This window comes from Phocoena phocoena, chromosome 7, assembly GCF_963924675.1.
Source record: "Phocoena phocoena chromosome 7, mPhoPho1.1, whole genome shotgun sequence".
NCBI classification, from domain to species: Eukaryota; Metazoa; Chordata; class Mammalia; order Artiodactyla; family Phocoenidae; genus Phocoena; species Phocoena phocoena.
The window spans coordinates 110,745,379-110,766,829 of NC_089225.1; the positions used below are offsets into that span (position 1 = coordinate 110,745,379).

Consider the following 21,451-nt stretch of genomic DNA (forward strand, 5'->3'; position numbering starts at 1 on the left):
ACAAAGCTGGGGCGGGGGCAGGAGGAGGCAGGCAGACAGCCCCCGCGAGACTTGCTGATGGGGATCTTCCTGGAGACGCCGGCGGGGAGGTGTCTCACGACAGGTGTGACAGTTTGCAGAAGTGGGAACTTCTCAGCCTTGACCAACCAGGTAACATGCAACACTGCCCTGCCCAGCCCTCCTGGGTGGGGAGGGACCATGATGCTCTCTGCTCTCTGAAATCTGTAAATACGGTTAACACTACCCACTCAGGGTCCCTCGTCAATGGCCAATAGCTACGCAAGGCAGTCCTGAAGATATTGGAGTAAATAATGACTAGTCTCCTTCACATTTTCTTTCATTTCTCTTTGGCATTTGATTACATTTATGAATCTTCAGTTAAGCTACATGACCATTCTTCATTTACTTTAGGTTTCTTTCAAGATTAATGTCTGTCTGCATCCAGTCTCATTTCATACAGCTTTCAGTATAATAGTACTGAATTCATATAATTATATAACATAAATTATCAGAATGCCTTTCTGATTTCCGGTCTTTTGCTATATGATGTCATCACATCTTCTCTGTCTATAAAATCATCCTTTCGGAAAATTCATATCCCGAACATTCTAACTTTTGTCGTAACCTGAGACCTTGAGGGTTCCACTAAATACACTCATCCCCAAATGGACTAGTTTTTAAACTGGTCCGCTTGAGTAATCTGTTCAGAGGTACCCACAAAATATTGTTGACACCAGAGTTTCTTATAGAGGAAGTTAGGACTTGAGGGGGGAGAGGGCAGGGTGCCCGCTGTGCGCCAGGCCGTGTCCTAGAAGCATGTCCACGCCCCTCAGTCCAGATCTAGAGAGAACAGCCCAGACGTTACGGGACTCACCCGAGGATTCAGGCTGGTGAAAGACAGGTAGGACCAAGAAATGAACCTGATGGTCTTTCTCGAAAGCCCTTTTATTCTTACATTCATCGTTCTGGCCTCTGTGCTACGTTATCTCATTGAATCTTCACTGGCAGGTAGGTACTTCGTTACAGATGAGAAGTTGGAGTTTCGACAAGTCAAGTGATATTCTGCAGGACGAGTAGCTGGCATCTTCTGGAGACAGGACATATGCCCAGATCTCTCAGCTCCAGGACCCACTCCCGGGTGCTCATGGAAATGGTCAAAGATGGACGTCAGGAGTGATAAAAACGAATTAAACCGAACTAATTAGGGAAGCACATAGACAGGATTAGAAAACAAACAAAAATATGTTTCTCTTCCCCTTTTTTTTTGTCCATTAGGGCTAATTATCTCCGAAACCAAGCTGGAAACCTCACTGGTGTGTATTGTATTGCCCTAATTTTAAAATCTTTGTTACTTTGTGACAATTCAGCTCTTTCCCAGGGTTGGTGAAATTTCAGTTCCTTCCACAAGAATGCAACTTTAACTTTTCCATCTCGGAAGCCTACGGACTGCGATGGAAAGTTTATCTATGCTGTGATTCTCCAATTCGTAGCTGCCTCCTAAGCCACGAGGAAAATGTATATCAAATCGGGTGGATGAGGCTGGACTTGGGAATGTTCGACTCCACTGGAAACATTTTTCTCAGACCCGAGCAGAAGGTGGACGTTGTGTAGAAGGACGCGTGGCAGGGCGGCCGGCTGGCGGTCTGTGAGCAGCGTCGCCCAGGAGGGATCACACAGACTCTGTGCGGGTGTCCTCAGGCCTCTCCTTCCCTGCGCTTCTGGGGACAGGGCGGACCATCACCCACTGTGAGGTGGGCCAACAGCGGACTCTTCCGGGGTGTTTCAGCTCTCCTTGCTCCTGCAGAAGAAGGCACGTGATGAAGCGTAAATGAGTAAAGAAAAGATGTACTGGGGAATGAGGGGCGTTTCCTGGGGTGTCAGGCCCACCCACGTTGTATGCATCCAACAGGCCGCGCCTCCCAAGTACCAGCCGGGTTCATTATAGCCCAGAGTCCCGACTCAGCCCAGTCCATGTCCCTGGATCTGGAACTTGCCCCAGAGACAGGCCTGTGAAGCCTCTTTGGGGTCCCCTGCCACAGCGTGGTGGCCCAGATGGATGAACTCAGAGGTGCCAGACACTGTTGCCAAACAGGCCGCACCGTGGAGAAACACGAGTCTCCTTTTGGAGAACACACGTGGTGGGCATCGTTCGTCCCTCGGGCCCATGTCAGGGCTGGCACCCCCCTCCTCAGAAGGGAAGTGGAAGGCCAAGACCATCCCTTCTGTATGAGCAAATGAGAGCAGGCCTTTCCCATGGCCGGCCTAGCTCCGTGATGCTCTCTCCACCCCCTGGTGTCCACAGTCACAGATCTGAGACGTCCACCTCATTCCAGTCTGGTTAAGTTACAGATGATGATCACACTATCCCTCCTGAGCCAGTGACGAGCCTGCCCAGGTCTTGGGTTCCTGCCACAGCGTGGGTACCCAATGCTGGGCCCCAGGCAGATGGAGGGGACGGGCTGACAGTCAGCCCAGGGGGGTCAGGCAGAGATCCTGATGCAGAGTGAGGGAGGAGTTCCAGCGAGGCCCGGGGTGTCCTGCGGGTTTAGTGGAGTGCAAGACTACGTTGGATTCAGGGGTCTCGGAGTCAAGAGGGACTGCAGGGCTGAGTACTCGGACTTCCTGACATCCTGTCGTGTGGCTCCCCAGTAACCCCTAAGAGGGTCATGTCCTTGATCTTTAACAAAAGGAGAAAACAAGGCACAGAGGGGGCAGTCAGGAGCCCCGGGAAGGCACACTGGCACGTGGAGACCGTGGCATGTGGGCTAGGTGTTCGGGTCAGAGCTGCAGCTGAAGCCCGGATGAGGGCTCGGCAATGGACGTGGAGCACACATCCCCGTCGGGACCATGGCGCCCAGCAGACGGCTGTCACCACAGTGGAGGGAAAAGGCCTGAGCTGGTGTGACGAGTCGTGCTGTCCTTCTGAAGGACTCTGCGGTGTCCGAATGCAGTGCCCACCCCAGACCCCAGCAGCTTTCCCCGAGCCCCGTGTGCCTGCAGGCCTGTGCGGGGCCACCGTCTGAGGCCGCCCTCCGCACTCGGGCTGGGCTCTTCTTCACCCATTCACATACTTGCGGTCAAACCCTGGTTCCTGATCAGAAGCCGTGCAACCTTGGGTTCGTGAGCGGCGGTGTGCACAATGGTTTCAAGCCCAGACTCGAGCAGATGGTACTGGTCTGGTTCTCACGTCCCCACTTCTTAGCTGTAACCTTGGGGTCATTCCTGTGCCCGCTGTCTACCTCAGTCTCCCCATCTGTAAACTGCGGACAGTCAGTGAGGTCATCTATCCAGAGGCAGGTAACGCGGTGCCCACGGTCGCCACCACCACTGCGCCTAGTGTCAGGAGTGCCGGAGAGTCTCTGGGGCAAAGAAGATTCAGATGCTCGAGCGTCATTTACGTAGTGAGGAGCAGAGATTCGGCACGAAACGTTGCCCCTGAAAATGTAAGATGGCATTTAAAAATCACACTTCTTTTTTCCCAGACTTTTTTCACTACCCTTCCCCAGTTGCATTTACTCTCATCCTCCAAAGAACCGTCAGATGTAGAAATTGGGTTTTTGAGTCCAGTATGCCTGTATCCGATCCCAGCTCTGCCACTTGCGAGCTGTGTGAATTACTGGGGTTGCTGGGTGTCCCTTCCCCTGCTTAGTTTTCTTTCTCCAAAACAGAGACCGTAACACCTACCTCGAATGACAATTGAAGAAGAAATTGAGAGAGGCGGACGAAGCCCTTACCAGGGAGCTGGGCACCCGGCGAGGGCGACCGTGGCGGTTGCTGTGAAACTGTCACAAATGCTTACGTCATGGAAAACCATCTCCAGGAACACAGTGCGTGGAGCACACAGGTTTTAGGCCTGTGGAATGTGTCCGTGCAGGCAGGGCAAGATGGGCCAAAGCCAGCACTCGTCAAGCATGAATGGCACAGGTTAAGATCTCATGCAGATAAATTCAGATTTAGGAAAGAAACCCTTTGAGCACTAGCTCCAGGACTGACTTTCTGGGGAGAGATGCAAGACTGCAGGTATTTCCAGCCCTCAACTTTTAAAAGAACGATGAGATTGACAGTCATCCACGCGCTGAGCCGCAACCGGGAGACAAGCTGGGGGTGGAGGCAGCGTGGAAGGTTCTGGAGCCTGCCAGTCCAAGTCTCCCCACCCCCACCCCAGGCTCTGAGCAGAGGAAGGGGCCTGGGCCCCATGTCCCTGTGATTAGGAGAGCAGGGGACCTCTGAAAAGTGCTGAATGTAAGTTAGAATGAGTAACAAATGGTAAGCATGTAGAGCAACCAGGTAAATGACAACAGGGGCCTCCAGGTTTTCTCTTTCTAAACCGAAAGCTTGGGCCTCGAGCTTTCCCGGCGTGCCTGGGCCTGAGCGGGTGCCAGAAGACATGTTAACACATCCGTCTTCTGCCTCCCGAGAGCTTTTCAGTTTGGGATCCAATCGTTTATTTTTTTCAGGAGTTTTATTTTAGACACTCTCCTTAATTTCAGGGAACACGTGGCCCCCTATGGTTCTGGAAGCAGCAGCTTTCGTGCTGCCTGGTTCTCCGGCTGCCCTCCCGCCTCTGTCTAATGTGTTTGGAAAATCGGAACTTCCTTTGTGTTTCCTGAGGATCTTCCTGTGATAACATGTAGCAGTAAACAGTCCTAACTCGGTGACCTCCTCTGGGGTCTTGCTTCTTCAGAAAATTAATTCTACTCTTGTCCTAAATTAAACCACAGTACAACACCTCCGTTGGACTCTGGGCTAAACAAAGATATTTACCAAGTTGAGAGCTTGCAAAAATATTTACCCAAGAACCATGACCTGTGTGTGTTTATAAAGACCAAAATAAATGATTTCTTTTTCTTTTTGTTAAAAATGAACAGCTCAAGTGGAAGAGGGCATTTTTTTTAACTTATTACTTTTTTGCCATAGGTCTTGGCTCTGCACGGTCCTGGAGCAAATCCTTCACATTTATCTCTTCTTACAAAAACGGGAGGAAAACTCGAAAATGGATAAAATCTGACTTTCAGTATTGTGGTGGGTTTGGGGCTGAAATCTTAAACGTGTGTCGTTTTCATCATAATTGGGCAAAATATCTAAACCACATGCTTATTTAATATATGCTTTGAAAGCAGAAATATTGAAGTATTTTACAAATTGTAAGACTCTTCAGAATTAGCATAAAAGCCTGGGGCTGTGTTTGACCAAGCCTGGCGTAATCCCGAAGGGTGTAGATAGTGGGGGACCCGGGGAGGGGGCAGAATAGCAAACACATTCCATCTCGGTTTCCAACTTAGATGAATTGATAGTGGCTACCTGGAGAACTGGGCTAGGAAGGATTCTGAGGCTCCCTCAGGCCCTTTGGGGTCAGTGATGAAGGTCTTCCCTGGCAAAAGAAAGGGAGGGACAGCATGCCTTTGTCACCCAGTCAGTCCCTGCTGGCGCCTCCTTGGACCACAGAGCTGAGACCAGCAGGGTGAAGTGGGCAGTTCAGCCCCAGTTAGTAGATGGCAGAGTGGGAAAGGCCCCCAAAGCGGGAGTGAGGACCCCAAAAATGGGAGCCCAAGACCCCAAGGACAGGAAAAAAAGAGAATGTGGAGATTCAGGCAGAAACGGAGAGAAACCCATTGCAAATACTCGTTAACGAGGAAAAGCCCCTTGACCAGTGGTTTGAGTTGCTGTATCATCAGGGTGCTGTGCTGTACCCTGAAACAGAAGTCCCAATTCTGCGACAACAGAAGTCACGGGTGGAGACGACAGCGATTTCCCTGCGAGCCTTGGCTATTGGATGGTCAGATCATTTTTAAATGGTGACCGTCTAGAAGCCTCTGGGCTTGGTGGACCCTTTGGCCACCTCTGCCAGTGGGCACATGGCCCCTCCGTGCTGGACACTGTCATCTCTGCACCATTTAAATAACAGGTTTTCATCATGTTTGTCATTAAATGTGTCGGGGAGGACACTTAGCCTCGTGGACAGAAATAGGCATCCGGCTCTGGGTTCCAGGTTTGCAGGGGAGCCCGGGAACGCGGACCCAGATTCCTCATCCCGCCAACGAAGAAAGTGGGATGAGTGACCTCTGCAGACACTTTGGGTTCTTGTAAATTCAGAAGAGAAACAAATCTCAGCATCCCCGTACACAGTACACCTGCATCTCGCAGGCATTTTTGAGCCGTTGTGCATCAAATGGGCATAAGGGTCCGGATCCTCGGCCTTTGCAGAAGTACAGGGCAGTGGTTCTGGTCCCAAATCTCCTGCCTCTCAAGACAGAGGTACGCATCTGTCCGTCTTCCTACCCTTCCACCCGCTCCCCCAAAAGGCATCCTTGTCAGATGTCCCCTGTTGAAAACAACCCCCAAATGTAAATCAGTTGCAGCTGTGTTTAGCCCTTTAACCCTTTGCCTGCTAGGATTCCGCAAAAATAATTGATGACTGATTGGCCCATTAACCTTTAAAAAAAAAAAGTTTGACAGCCCGGACTTGTGTAATGAGGAGGGATTCCTTGTGAAATCAGTCTGGTGGCTGAGTTGCTTGCCCCGAAGGAGGCGAAATTAGCCCCACGGGGCCTCGTCTGCATAGAAACTGGACGCAATTAGTGTAATATCCGGTGTTATTAATGTCGTTTGGAATAATTGGGCAGGTTGATTTCGACAGGTTCATGGTGCTAAAATACTATCATAGTGGACCTTTCCACAGCTAACCGTTAAACACGGAAAACTGTTTAAATCCCTGTGAGCCCAATCACAGAACTTTATTAAACCACTAAGCCCTGGAATGTCACACTGGGAAACAAGACGGTTCTTTTCTTTTCGGGCTCTGGGTGTGGCGGGCTTTGATTTTTTATGATGGGGGGAATCTGGGGCATTGAATTTTGATGATCACCTGTGTATCTAAAACTAAGAAACCTCCTGTAACGTAGTCGTCATCAGGAATTTCTATAGCCTGAATTCTATTTTTACAGAGTGAATTAAATACAAGCTGCTGTAATTGTCACAAAGAGTCGGTTTGTGTCAGTGAACCGAAACCACTTGAAACGTAGCCACTGTTCGTCCTCACCTTCTGAGCTCTCATTCTTCACATTTTAAGTGAGGGTAACATTGGAGAGTAATGCTCCGTCTGTCTTTATGACTGATTGGCCCCCCACTGCCAATTATTATTTTTATCATGTTTTTATCTGGTTGCTGATACTGAAATAGCATCACAGTGTCACTTCAGAATGTGACGGGATCCTTCTGGTCCACTGGTGGCTTGAATAGGGCTGTGGCATCTGATAGAAATTCTTGTTTGAACGTGAGGAGGAGCTTGTGTTGTGACTGTTCTGTCCACACAGAAGAAGAGGTAATATTTAGGTCCCCAGGTGTACTCTTTACTTAATGAGTGTTCATGGTCGGTGCCATGATACAGAAATATAAGCCAGGATTAAATCTAGAGATTTGCCAGGTGTTGATTCAAGAAGATGACCAGGCAGCAGCTTGGAGGCTCCCATCAGGGCTAGATCTTTTCTCCACTGGATTAGTTAGAACTGGATTTGGAAGTGACAGAAATATAAAGGGATTTAGGTAACAAAAAAGAGGGAGAATGGACTCATTTATCCAACCCAACTGTAGGACAGGCAGCTGGGCTGGCTGCAGGGACCCAGGAACCTGGCAGGTATCGGGTCCATCCCATCCCTGCTTCTCTCTGCTGGTCAGCAGTGTTCTTACCTGTCCACAGATAGTGGCCTAGATAGCAGAGGCTTTCCTTCCCGTGGATAACTTGTGAGCTGTGTCTTGTTCGGTCCAAGGTAAGAGGAAGGAGGCTCTGCGACCCCAGCTCAGATAAGAAAACCTGGAGTAGGACATTTGGGTGATGTGCCCCCCACTAGGACAGATCAGTGGCCAAGAGCCTCCCATGCTCTGATTGTCCTGGTGTAGCTGGGACCGTTCTTCCTTCCCGTGCAGACTAATCACTGGCCACAGAGCCAGATACGCAGGAAGATGGAAGCTGGCATGTCCCCAGCTTAGACTGCCACATCCATGGCATCATGTCCCCTAGCATTCTCCAGACGTGACCAGTTAAAAAGAAATATGACACTAGCGACAAGCTGGTTAGGGGTTTCTGGGGAAATAACCTTTAAAAGACCCTGGCAGCTTGCTCTTCTGACATCAGGAGTGAGGGAAAATAACAGAAAAGGTCACTGGGAAGTGGGGAGACCCATCCGTCTCCTGCTGGACACCCTAGGAGAGCTTTTTTTTCTTTTTACTGTTTTATTTTTGAGAAGCAAAGCACTGCTGGCCACCTTGAGAGAGGAAAATAATCAAACTGAATGAGGTGATGCCTGTGACGTCCTGAGCATTTTTTCTGACACGAACTTGGAGCCCAGTAGTATTCTTTTTTATATTTATTATTCCAGGCGGTAGATTCATTACAAAGAAACACGTAGTCCTTCATGGAAGTCATATGTAACATGATTAAAAATGCAACTTCTCTATAATCCTTGGGGTTTTTTTTTTGATCTTAGGAGGCAGAGGAAAGTCATAAGGCAGGTATAATTTCGTTCTGAAACTCTAACTGTATCTGTAAGTGTTAACACATTACCCTCCCTCAAAAAGAAAAAAAAAAAAAAGCCACATACAGACAGTACCCTGGGAAACACACGAAAACTTAAGCATCAGCTGGATTCCATTGATGCTGGTGGTATAGAGTGATTACAACTAAACTCCATGCCCAGATTTTAATCCCTTACTCAGGAAATGGGGAATCCTAGCTAACCGGCTTCTTATAAAGACATCTTCACCGGGGCCTGAAATCCAAAAGAAGGCTTGGAGTAGCACCCCTGTGGGGCTGCCTCTGTACTGAAACGGTGTTAGGGGGCGGTTCCATCCCCTCCTCCCTGCCTTCTCCATGGCGAGCTGGGCCCCTGTCCTCCAGGTAGCCCTGATGTTCGCATCCACAGTTCAGCAAGGAGCCCCCCAGTGTGGCGCACCTGGGAGAGGCCAGCCCAGGAACAGAGGCACCATCAGAGGCCTTTCTGTTTGGGAGCTGTTGCCGGACCCTGTGTGGACAAGACTGGAGAGGAGCGTCCCCTGCCTCTCCAGGGCTAGGCCAAGCCCTTTGGTTAAAACAATAAATATTTTGCAAAAGAACGCTTGGTCAGTGTTTCACTGCGTAGTGAGCTACTATAGCGTGAAGAGCCTTGACCACAAGTCCTGACACGTACCTGAGTACATGTGCACGCTTCAAAGCCCCTAGAAGCAGACAACTCGTACACAGACGGTCACGGCCATCACCGCTTACTGATGCAGCTGACTTGGTCACCGAAGTATTGGGACTGTAGGTTCTGATTCCCCTCTTCATTCTTCGTATAATTGTGTGCCTTTCCAGACTGACAGTCACCCCACAGGCCTACCCCCTCCAAAAGGAAACTGTCTCAGATGAAGCAAGTGTGGAGTGCTTGCACCATTGGTTCTCAATTAGGATGTGAAGCATGGCTGTGCTCTCCAGGGTCATCCAGTTGTGTTCACGGGGCTCACCTTTCCAGTCCCAACCTTTTCTCATGAGCTGCTCTCCACCAGGCTGGGGGCACGGGATGTCCTGCATCTTTTTTATCTTTTGAGCCTTCCTGGTGTTTCATTATGGTTAGTGGATCAGCCAGGGTTTCATCTTCCAGAGACAAGCATGAAACCCCTCTGACCACTCCCGAGCTTGGGTTAATCCGTCACGTCGAACGCAGTGTGGAGTCTTCTCTTTACCACCTGTTACCAGAGACTGCAGGTTCCAAGTCATCCTCTGTGTTGCTACTTTTAGGGAATTACTTGGCTTATTCACATTTCTTTGCATCTCTCTTTCCCTACCTCACAGATGGAGAGAAATGAATTTATAAACATATATTTTAAACGTGATTTCTGTTAGATCCTCATGTACAGAAATGCAATTAACGTTTCATTATGCTGGTCTTAAATCTTGCCCATTTACTAACTGCTACTATTATTTCTTGACATTTGTAGATTCCTTGGGGTTTCCTACGTAAGCGATCTCGTAATCTGTGAATGACAGTTTGGTGTCTTTTATCCTTCCAGTCTCCAGATCTGTCACTTCCCTGTTTTGTTTCACTGCATCGGCCAGCAGGGCTGAACAAGGGCTGGTACCGTGAACATTTTGGCCTTGAGAGCCCTTGACCTGGTGTGAAATGATTGCTTCTAACATTTCGTCCTTAAGAATAATGGTTGGGCTTCCCTGGTGGCGCAGTGGTTGAGGGTCCGCCTGCCAATGCAGGGGACACGGGTTCGTGCCCCGGTCCGGGAAGATCCCACATGCCGCGGAGCGGCTGGGCCCGTGAGCCATGGCCGCTGAGCCTGCGCGTCCGGAGCCTGTGCTCCGCAACGGGAGAGGCCACGGCAGTGAGAGGCCCGTGGACCGCAAAAAAAAAAAAAAAAAGAATAACGGTTCTGTGGGTTCGGATACGTACTCTTTTCCACGGAAAGAGGATTCCCTTCTATTCCTAGTTTGATAAAAGATTTTAATCATATTTTTAATTACATTTTCCTTCTTCTTTGTCAGGGAGTTATACATTCTACTTCTTTTCTCATAGAGGTTAACCCTGGTATTTTCTCACGTGTACCTAGTTTACCAACGTCTAAAGTTAGTTCTTAACTCCCCTGTGGAACAGTGCAAAATCCCAGGGCATTTTAACTCCAGGGGGTCCATGTCCACTTTCATTTCTCTAGTATTTTGCACCTTCCCCAAATTAGACGTGATAAGAAAAGTAGTATTTGATATAATTTTTATTTAGGTGTATTTCCATATTTATCCATTTGCTCCCTAACCCATCTGGTTCAAACCTTTGTAGAATCTTCTGAAGCGTGTCTTTTACCAGTTCCTCTAGGGAAGGGCTCTTGATTCTTTCAGTTTTTTATATGAAAATATCCTTATTCCACTCTGGTTCTTGAAAGAGAGATTTCCTGTCTCCGTGTGTCGGTTGCATCCCAGCTGCCCTTCCCCTCTCCCCCTTCGGGGACCGAGACCATCTCGTTCAGCGCCTTCCCTGAGCTGTCCCGGGTCCGCTCCAGGTGACGCCCTGCTTGGTCCCTTTCGCGGGGTGGGCCTGCGCTCCACGCCTGCTTTTCCACAGCCCCACGATGCACCCCTGTCCCAGGAGCTTTTAACCGCTACACGGAGAGTCACAGAGCTTTGAGAAGCTGACGGGGGCCGTGGACCCTCTTGTTGGAGAAACGTTACCCCCCGTGAGGCTGGGCGCGCTGATAGGAGAGTCCCTGACCTTCCTTCACGTGCTGTTGAGAGCAGGTTCCACAGATTGGGGCCCAGCCCGCCAGCAGGTTGAATTCTAAAAGAGCAGCGATGCTGATGTCACCGAGAACGCGATACTGTTGTTATCAGGGTACATAAAGATTTCATGAAAAGGTGGCATGGCCCTGTGTCTGTGGCAGTCGGTGTTGGAGCAGCTCCCCAGACCTGGGTGTGCTTGACAAAGACACAAGCATCCTGTCCCCACCTGCCCAGATCAGTGGGGTCAGGTGGGAGGGGCTCTCGGCCACAGTAGTTGGAGCTGCTTCTCTTCTGAGACGAAAGGGGAGGAGGAGAGGGTGTCTGGAGATGATTGCAGTTGCTTCGGAGACTGAGGGAGCATCCTTGTCTCGGAGGCCGAGGGCTCCCAGTGAGGCAGGGCCTTGAGAAGGGGCGGGGCCAACCCGGCAGCACCGAGCCTTGCAGAGGTCAGGGGCCATGAGGAGTGCTGGGGACACAGGCTAGAGGACCCAAGAGTGTGGAAGGGGGAGGTTCGTGCAGATGCGAGCAAGCCGAGTGTGGGTGACAGAGGTAATCGACGAACGCAGAGGTCAGCTGGGTGGGCAGTAGGCTATTCACGTTATTAGGAACACTTGCTCGCCAGGGGATCGTGATGCAGCTGGCCCAGCAACAAGTGATGGGAAACTACCGATCACGTGAGACATGCTGGTGCCTGAAAGTCCAGCTCCACACGTCTTCATGGTTACCTGTGGCTGGTTACGCTGTCTGCACGTGGCCCCTGCTCTGCCTTTCATCCCGTGGCAGAGGCCGGAGGGTAGATCAGAACAGGGGACGCACACCAGCGCTCACGGAGGGTGTTGGGCGTGGGCCTGAGCTAGTGCACGTCATTTAGCCAGTGGAAAACACAGCAAAGGAAGCAGCTTTCCCCTCCCATTTTAAGGGTGAGGAAATGAACCCAGCACGGGTTGAGAACTTGTCCAGACTCCAGCATGCCAAGTGGTGGAGCAGGATTTAAACGTAAGGACCCCCCCCCCTTCCTGGTACACAGTGGCCCCTTCAAATCGCCTGGAATTTCACGCGCTCCTCCAGACTGAAACCTTCCCCGCTGTAGCTGGTCTTCTGCCCTAAAAGGACAGACGTCCTCAGGCCTCCGTCTTTGCCGGGGTGTATCTGTGGATTGGCGCACAGGTGCTCATGAAGAAATTAAATTGTATCCTGAGATGAGCAGTGTTCACTTGGTTTTCATCCCCCTGTCAATTTCAGCAGCCGGCCACGAGTTGCAATGTTACGTCCCTGAGTTGCTTCATCTGTGCCCAGAGACACTGACATCACACGCTGATTTTCATTTTTCCTCATCCCCTGAGCATTGATTGAAACCTAGCTAAGCCACGCTGGCTTTAGGAACCAAATCTGGAGTGTTGGGAGGTCTGCAGATTCAGATCTCCGCTGCGGGGCGGCCGGTCCTGTGTGTGCCTCGGCCCCATGCAGGCGCGATTGAACCCAAAGGCACTTTCATGACCGAGGGCTGGCGGAGGGGCCATGATCTCATGAAAGCTAAACTCTTCATCCCCACCACTCTGTGTTTCAGAACAAGAAGAAAACTTTGAGTTTATCATTGTGTCCCTCACTGGCCAGACGTGGCACTTTGAAGCCACCACCTACGAGGAGCGAGACGCGTGGGTCCAGGCCATCGAGAGTCAGATCCTCGCCAGCTTACAGTCGTGCGAGAGCAGCAAGAATAAGGTAAAACCCGGAGCAGCCTGCCGCGCCCCCGCAAGGCCCCACCACCAAAATCAAGAGCGGCTGATCCTGAAACGGAGATGGGTGGGGGAGGGGAGAGCATCGGAGGAGACGTGCAATTGGCAAGACTCTTAAATGTTTCTGAGCAGAATGCCAAATAATTGCAAAGATAAAAAAGAATTGTGTCGACATGTGTCCTCTATCCTAGATTAGTAGCCTAGCTTAACCACGTTCGGGTGGCAGAATATCCCAGTTTAAACCTTTGCTCTCTCGACTCATCCCAAATGTAAAGTATTGACCTTTTACTGGAGATCATAGAATCTTTTGGACCCTTGTGGCTTCTTTGTGCGCACTGATTTTTGCTTTAGGCTGAATACCCTCAGGAAAAGAAGTGCAGACTTAAGAGGAGGCACTGTTCCGTTCTCATAAATGTCTCAGATTCAAATCCACGTCAAGTTAGAAAACTGACCCTTAGTACAGGCTTCGATGAAAAGCGCATGCACATATATGAGTATATGCAAAGAGCTTAGGGAAGATGAAATGTCCATTTTCTAAATTCTGTTGATAAAGCCTGGTATGGGGTTTATTCAGTTAGAGTTCATTCTTTTGCATTTGTTTAGCCAGGAAAAGCAGACTTTAACCTGCATTTTCTGAATTACTGCCCAATGATATTCCTTATACAAAGGTCATTTTTCTCATTTCCCTTTTCCCATCAGAGGTTCTTTCACAAATCGTTATTTTAATGCTTGGATATTTTTAACCCCTTCTCTGGGACGCTTTAAAGTCTCGGAGAGCATTTTGAGTTTTCAAACTGTGAACAACCAGAACATTGCCTCCCAACCTGCAATTTCGCTTGTAACCATTTAAAGACATTTCTGCCAATGATTTATGTTCAGCTTTGTCATTAAGAAGGGAGTCTGTCTTTCAAAAAGATGGAGTGTCTTATTTTATTACCCTCTTTAACCAGGGTAAACCAGACCACAGTCATTATTATTATAATGTAATTTGCCTCTCTGTTTTAAAGATGTTTTATACGCACAGTGAGGAGAATCAGGGCCTCCATTTCTGAGCACCTTGGCTTTATTGAGTCACGGCTGCAGGTGTGGCTTCTGAAGCAAACTCGGGATGCTTCCGCATCGCCTGTCGATGGGGGCTGAGGACACCTGTCACCCACAAAGCTCAGGAACTCGGTTTCAGAACAGGCGTTGGGAGGGCACGTGTGGCTGAACAGACAAACGCATCTCCAAATTTTGCGTAAAATCGCAGTATCTCAAGTCAGACCCTGAATATATGCCGGGTCATCGGATTCAAGAAGGTGGGGGACGGCACTGGCCTTTTCTGTTTCACACCCTTGCCAGATGCCTCCCAGCTCTCTGTGAAAACAGACAGCGTCACCTCGGCCTGATGCAAGCACCAGCCTTAAAATACTGCCCCTTTTCTCTCGATAGATGTGTGCCATCAAAGGCCAGAGTTCCCCGTGAGAGAAGGACTCACCGAGCACTTTGGGTGCTTGGTGAACAGGTGCGACGGTGCACAGCATGGAAATAATAGCCACAAGGAACAGCTGGAGGGGAAAATACAGCCTCAGCTGAGAATGGGCTGTAAGGTGTTCTAGCTGTCCGTGGATAATTCAGAATTGGGAGCAATAGTAGAGATTATAGAGGTAGACAGAGGCAGACAGACGCATCTCTGTACGTGCACACACACACTCCAGATGCCAGTAGAAATTGTTAGACACACGTTGAATACTTGGGCATCTAACCAAAGGGAATAGAACCCCAACGCATTATGCTAATCAGACAGCAGCAATTAATAAATTACAGTTTATGATTAAGCAGTGAGCAACTGCTTCCCAGCAAACAATTTGACATAAGATGGTTCCATTTGTGAATAATTTTTACACAAAAATCAAGCTTATTCTAAGTGCCCTCTGGGATTTATTTGGCGTTAGCCATTATATTAAATGTATGCACCATAAGCCTTAAAACCACGTACGTCCTTTTACCTGGTCCTCCTGTCTTGAAGAATTCATCCTTAGTCAATAATCACGAATTTGTGCAAAGAGTTCGCAATAAGCATACTCGCAGCGCTGCTGATGGCAGACAGAAGTTGGAAACGGTCTAAATGTCCATCAAGGAAAACTCTGTAACTAGGTCTTCGTGAGTGGAATATTATGCAGCCATCTAAAATGATGCCAGAGTTGCTCTGACCCTTTTCCTAAGGAGTCTCGGTGCTGAAAGACTGAAAATCAGTAACATAGGTAACGGCTACCTTCCAAAATCAAATTTAAACATACAGAAAGACAAAACTTCTGAATATCTATCACATCAGAAATAAATTAAATTAAATAATGCCAGGGACTCTGTGATGGCATTGAGAGGTGACACTGTGTCATTAGGCTATAAAGGCAGATTCCAAAGCAACGTACACCACACTGGCTTTTTTTTTAAAGCACGTCTATCTGTATACATGTGCTTAATTTAAAAAGGCCAGAAGAATAGATATCACAATGTTAATAAAACTTAACCATGATAGTTTATAATTTTTATGTTCCTCTTTTCCCCTCTTTGTGTTTTTCTAACTTGCTCAGAGAAGACAAGTGAGTGTACGTTGAAGCATAAACACCCCCAGCCACACACACGTGTGGTCTCCTGACGAGGAATCACGAGATGTGTCTTAGGGCGTGAGTCTCTCATCTGACGCATCTTAATAGGTAGTGCCAATCCGTTCTCCATCCGCTAGGCTCCATCCTAAAGACGTCTAAAGAGGAGTCCCTTGTTGAAATTGCCCTCGTGTTATGTTCGCTCACCATCTGTTTGGTGTTTCCCAGGCTTTATTAGCAGGTATATACCTTTTTCTCGGAGTTCTCATATCTTGCGTTTGTATGTCTCCCTGTATGCCAGTCCCGACTGACCAGCCAGAGTGAGGCCATGGCCTTGCAGTCGATACGGAACATCCGAGGGAACTCCCACTGCGTGGACTGCGAGACCCAAAGTAAGTGTGAGCCAGGACGGGGTGGGGCTTGGCCCTCGGCAGAGGGAGATGGGGTGGTCCGACACAGCATGCACTGCAGCAAACCCACATCTGTCATCTGGCATGTAAGGTTTATAACATGATTTAATGGCATTTAAGGAACTGAAATATTTTTATTTGGACTTAATATTTTAACACAGTGCCCTTCACACAAATGCCTCTCTGATGACACTGTAATTCTTTCTTGTTTGTTTGATTTTTTTAAATTTTATTAAAGTGTAGTTGATTTACAGTGTTGTGTTAGTTTCTGCTGTACAGGAAAGCGATTCAGCTGGACCCCGGTATATTCTTCTTCGTGTTCTTTTCCATTCTGGTTCATCACAAGTCTTGTTTATGCCTCAGGCATCCCCATGAGCCACAGTCACACCACAGATGCTATAGGGATTAGGCCACCTGCCCAGATTCTGTGCCACATCCAGAAACCAACCTTTGGCTTAATCAACGATCATACGTTTGTTTGCTTTTTCCATAAAAATAGAGTACAGTTGGTTAAATCCTGCCCAGAGACTTCTGGGGTTTGTTTTCTTTATTTCAAAATCATATGTTCTAGATTTTGCTATCAAATGGTCTCTTTTTATTTTATCTTGAATTCACTACACACTAAAAGCATTTGATTGAACTGACAGACTTCATAATTGTGCTTTGTGCCTTGGAGCAACCCAGTTTTCCTCCATGCTTTCCGTTGTCCAGGCAATAATGCCACGTTCCCTTTGAGAAAGTCCTTTTGTGGTTCGTATCCTCGAAGTTAAGGACTTACTTCTCATTCTTCACCTTCCAGCCCTGGCACAGTGCTGGGCCCATTCAGTAAAGTTTTTCCAATCATATACTTTTGCCATTGTTAGGGTCCAGCACCAGGCTAGGGTGTCAGGTGGCCCTGGCATCCCGAGCCTGAAGCCCAGTGGGCGAGGCCTGGACCCAGTGGCCACAAGGCCCGGGGCCATGGAGAAAGGCCGTTAGGGGCACACAGCAACTCAGAGCAGACCTTGTGCAGGAAATGGGCGGGACTGGAGCAGGTGGGGAGGGAGTCATTGTGAGTCAGGGAAGCAGCAGGACGCACAGCTGAATGGCTCTGGTTTGTTCAGGGAAAGAGCTGCTGCTCAGGTAGGAAGCTGGCCAGGTAGGATGTGTGCGACCTAACAGGAAGAACTCAGGATTGTCACAGGTAAACGGGGAGAGCCACCTGGGAGAGACCGCTGGTTGGCAGGTCAGGTAAGGGCAGGATGGCAAGGCCACGTCTGTGGCCTCCGGGTGAAAGAAGGGATCTCCTCTTCAGGTATCTTGAGGGACTTCTTTTTTTTTTTTTTAGTTTTTTTTTTTTTAATTTATTTATTGTTTGTTGCGTTGGGTCTTCATTGCTCACGGGCTTTCTCTGGTTGCAGCAAGCGGGGGCTACTCTTCGTTGCGGTGCGCGGGCTTCTCATTGCGGTGGCTTCTCCTGTTGCGGAGCACGGGCTCTAGGCGCGTGGGCTTCAGTAGTTGTGGCTCTTGGGCTCTAGAGCGCAGGCTCAGTAGTTGTGGCTCGCGGGCTTTAGAGCACAGGCTCAGTAGTTGTGGCTCACAGGCTTAGTTGCTCCGCGGCATGTGGGATCTTCCCAGACCAGGGATGGAACCTGTGTCCCCTGCATCGGCAGGCGGATTCTTAACCATTACGCCACCAGGGAAGCTCTTGAGGGACTTTAAAGCATCTTCTTTTGTTTGAATTTTTAAATGTTACTTTCAATATGTGTCGATACGAAGTTAGAAGAGATAAGTCGTTATTTGAAGTGTGTTTTTATCAGGAAGTTTCAAAGTAACATCTTTAAAAGCACAAAATCGGAGACATATCGGAACCTCCATTAGGAGAAGCGTCTGCAGTGGTTTCCACTATCATCTACAGGATAGTTTTAACGGGAAGATTCCGTGGCTCCTCAGCTTTGCGGTGTGTGGCCAATTGGAGGTCGAGAGAACATTCTGAGAGCCGGGTTGGGCGGGCGAGTGCCCAGGTGGGGAGGGCAGGTGGAAGAAGGAGGTTGGGGGAGGCTCCGGGGCCAGTTTGTTTAGAATGAGGCCACCTGAGTAGGAATCCAGGGACAAAGTGGGACAAATCTGGAGAGAAAAGAGGTCTTAAACTCCCATTCCTTAAACACATTATCTGTCAGGTCTGTGCCCAGTCCCACCATGCACTGTCTCTTTCCATTCTTGTGACTGTAATAGTTGTTGCTACAGTGTGTCCCACTTACAGGGTGACATGAAGAGTCTGAAGGGTCAGGTTACATACCCCAGGTCACCATAAGAGCCAGCTGTGTAGCAGGATTCAAATTAAGCCTTTGGCTGCCCTGCTGTGTTTTCTCAGAGGACAAGGGGAAGGTCGAGGGGCTGAGGTCAAGGACATGAGAGATGACACATTGGCAGAGGTGTTTTGTTTTTTATGTGTTATTATTATTATTATTAGGGGCATCTGTTTCCTCTTCCCAAGCAGACGGTCTCTGAGGTCACAGACCCCTCTTCTCGTATGCCCCCCACCATGGTCTCTGTCACCACCTCTCTGCCTTTGTGTTAGATACTAAGTGAATCACTGGCTGATTTCTGCTGAATGAGCATAAGGCCACTCCTGGTCGTTTGCCATTTCCAGAGTGATTCCAAATAAATATGATGTCAGCTACCTGGTTTTTGGTTGACTCTTCAAGTGCACCTGCGGTAAATGTTGATTATTCTTGGATGATGTAAGCCTTATTTGCTTCTGTCGGTGGTGAAAGCCATTGACTGTCAAGGTCAGCCCCGTCTTTGCAAATCAGCTGATGATTCTAGCATGAAGCCAGCCCTGGGTCCAAATCCACAGTCTTCTGACTGTGTCAGCCAGGTTCACACAGGGACTGATCCCACTCAGGGGTCCCAGTGCTGTTCTCTGGACTCATTCAGTGCCCTTGGTGCAGCGTCACAGCCCAAAGCCCATCACCATTTATTCCGAGAACCAGGGTCGATCATCCTGGGTAGTAACCTAACCAAAGGACCGTGTCCGCCATCTTGCCAGCAGTGAAGGATGGAGAAACGGGAGTTGCTTTGGCGGTTGCCCTTAAATAAGATCCCTGAAAAGCACACTTCTTCATTGTAGTGTGCCTTTCTTTCATCTTTGAAATTTGCAAATGTGCGCATCATGTCACTAAAAACTTTGATGTGCCCGTGGTTGCAGAGGTGGTCACGTGGGACCTGGTAGCTTTGGGAGTGACCCAGCTGTCCCTCAGCACACCTTCTCTTTCCCACTATCAGCCGCCATCCACAGTAGGCGCCAAGTCATGCCTGATTTTGTTTCCATGTGTGTCTGCCTGCTCAAGGGGAGTGCCGCTGTGGAAGTATCCAAAAGTGCATCTTTCTATCCAAACCAATGCTTTCAGTTGTTTCCAAGGCTTTGGTTAAAGCCAGTTGTTTGAAAGTTGCCGCCAACATGTCAGAGCTTTTGAGATGCCTGAGACAGTTCCAAGTACCGGCCAGGGAGCATTTTCAAGCCATGTGATTCTAGGGAGGGACTGTTGCACGGGAAGTCCGATTAGCCGTTTTGTTCCCGAGACCTAAGGACAGTTGGGATGAGTGATGACGGTCTGATTGCATATGGCGCCCTTTTCCTCTTCCCACAGATCCCAACTGGGCCAGTTTGAACTTGGGAGCCCTCATGTGCATTGAGTGCTCAGGGATCCACCGGAATCTTGGCACCCATCTTTCTCGAGTCCGATCTCTGGACCTTGATGACTGGCCCATTGAGCTTATCAAGGTGATGTCGTCCATTGGGAATGAGCTGGCCAACAGCATCTGGGAGGAGAGCACCCAGGGGCGGACGAAGCCCTCGCTGGACTCCACAAGGTAGGGACGTGGGAAGGCATGTGGTTATGGGGCATTCTGCAGGCAGTTCAACAACCAGAAATGACCTTAATGACAGCCACCACTGGAACTGCCCCAGCAACCAGTGGGAAGCTGATTACCCCGGACAGAAACATCTGTATTAAAAATTGCTCTTCCGCAGACACGGGTAATTCAAACTCCTTAATTTTTTACTCTTGTTTTTACACTTTGGGGATTCCTCTCCCTCTCTTAGAAATGTATTAAGCTTCTAACCTTACGAATATATCACTTTAATTAATACACTTCTAATAGGCATAAGCTAGGCTGTTAACACTTATTATAAATTCTGGATTCTTTAATTTTGTTATTCTTATGTCTTTGACAAGCATCTACTCCGTTGGTTCCCCTCTCCCCCCGACCCCCACTAAGTGAGTTTATAGTAACCAAATATATTTTATTTTCTGAAATATATTTCTAACACATTTAATCAACCAAGTATGGCGTAACTTATGGTGGCTCCTCATTGATGTTAATTGTTACCCAGTGTAAAAAACGCATTTATTTTGAGTCCATTCCGTTTCTCATTTTTCATTTACAGCAATTATAAGCCATTTCTTAGCACACATGCATATTTAATGTACCTAAGAGGTGGTAAAATGGCGCGTTTTCTGAGAAAGCCTCTTTCACAGAGGCAGGATGGACCGTCCTGTCTCCACGGCTGTTCGGGGAGCTGGGGGGCATCCCAGCATCTGAAGCAGGGGCACGGGATGGGCTCAGCCTTCACTTGTCAGGTGTGTGCAGAGGTGAAGGGGGAGAAGAGGTCTCCCAGCATCAGCACGGATCTGTCGTGCTGGTGATCAGACAAGGAAACCCAGGTGTCCGTCTGTGGTCGGGCCACATGCGAGGGCTAAGAAGTTGGTTTCTACTGCCAGTAACATGGAAAACCGGTGGGCTTCATTTCATCAACACTAAAAAATGAATTTGTGGTGCCCCCTTCGGTTCGCTTGAGAGAATGAAGCTGGTGTCACTAACCCTGCCCTTCCTATTAGGTGCTCTGTGGGGAGGGGACGGGGGTGCGCAAGAAATGTGCACAAAGTCCATCTGTTTAAAATCGAGTAGGTTGGCGCTATGGGCTCTTTATATATAAGTTATGCTGTGTAATATACACGCAGGCAGCTGTCTTACAGACTGAAGGAATGACACACTTCTGCCGTTTTTCAATTTTGATTTAACACTAATACAGAAATCCGCAGGGTTGTCCACTAGGAGCATTCTTAAAAGATTAATTCATGTTTTAATGTCTATTTTTTCATACATATAGTTTCCTTGGAGGGTATTGAGATCTGAAAAAGAAAAATGATTGGAAATCGGATTGAGTTTAACGTGTGAATGCAGAAAACATTAAGATAAGTTGGGAAAAAATTAACTTTATACATTTTACTGTTTGTGTGTGAAAGGAGCAGTTATACTATTTTTAATACATGAATTAGAAAAGTTTGGTTGTTTTTCCATCTATCACAATTAGAAACCATTTAGAATGATTACAAACAAAGACGTAGGTTAATTTTTTAACTGGGAAATATTATATAATAATTTCATCCTCATAAGTGAAGATGGTGTATGTAAGGGTATTTCATC

General features: G+C 48.4%; 1 protein-coding gene across 3 annotated transcripts in view; it reads left to right on the plus strand.

The window, feature by feature from the left end:
- Nucleotides 1-21,451, plus strand: part of AGAP1 (ArfGAP with GTPase domain, ankyrin repeat and PH domain 1) — a 549,941-nt gene that overhangs the window by 471,065 nt on the left and 57,425 nt on the right. For all 3 annotated transcript variants that reach the window (XM_065880907.1, XM_065880908.1, XM_065880909.1), the window contains 3 exons: nt 12,816-12,970; nt 15,871-15,961; nt 19,612-19,834. In XM_065880907.1, the coding sequence (XP_065736979.1) occupies nt 12,816-12,970; nt 15,871-15,961; nt 19,612-19,834 (469 nt within the window). The remainder of the gene's footprint in view (nt 1-12,815; nt 12,971-15,870; nt 15,962-19,611; nt 19,835-21,451) is intronic.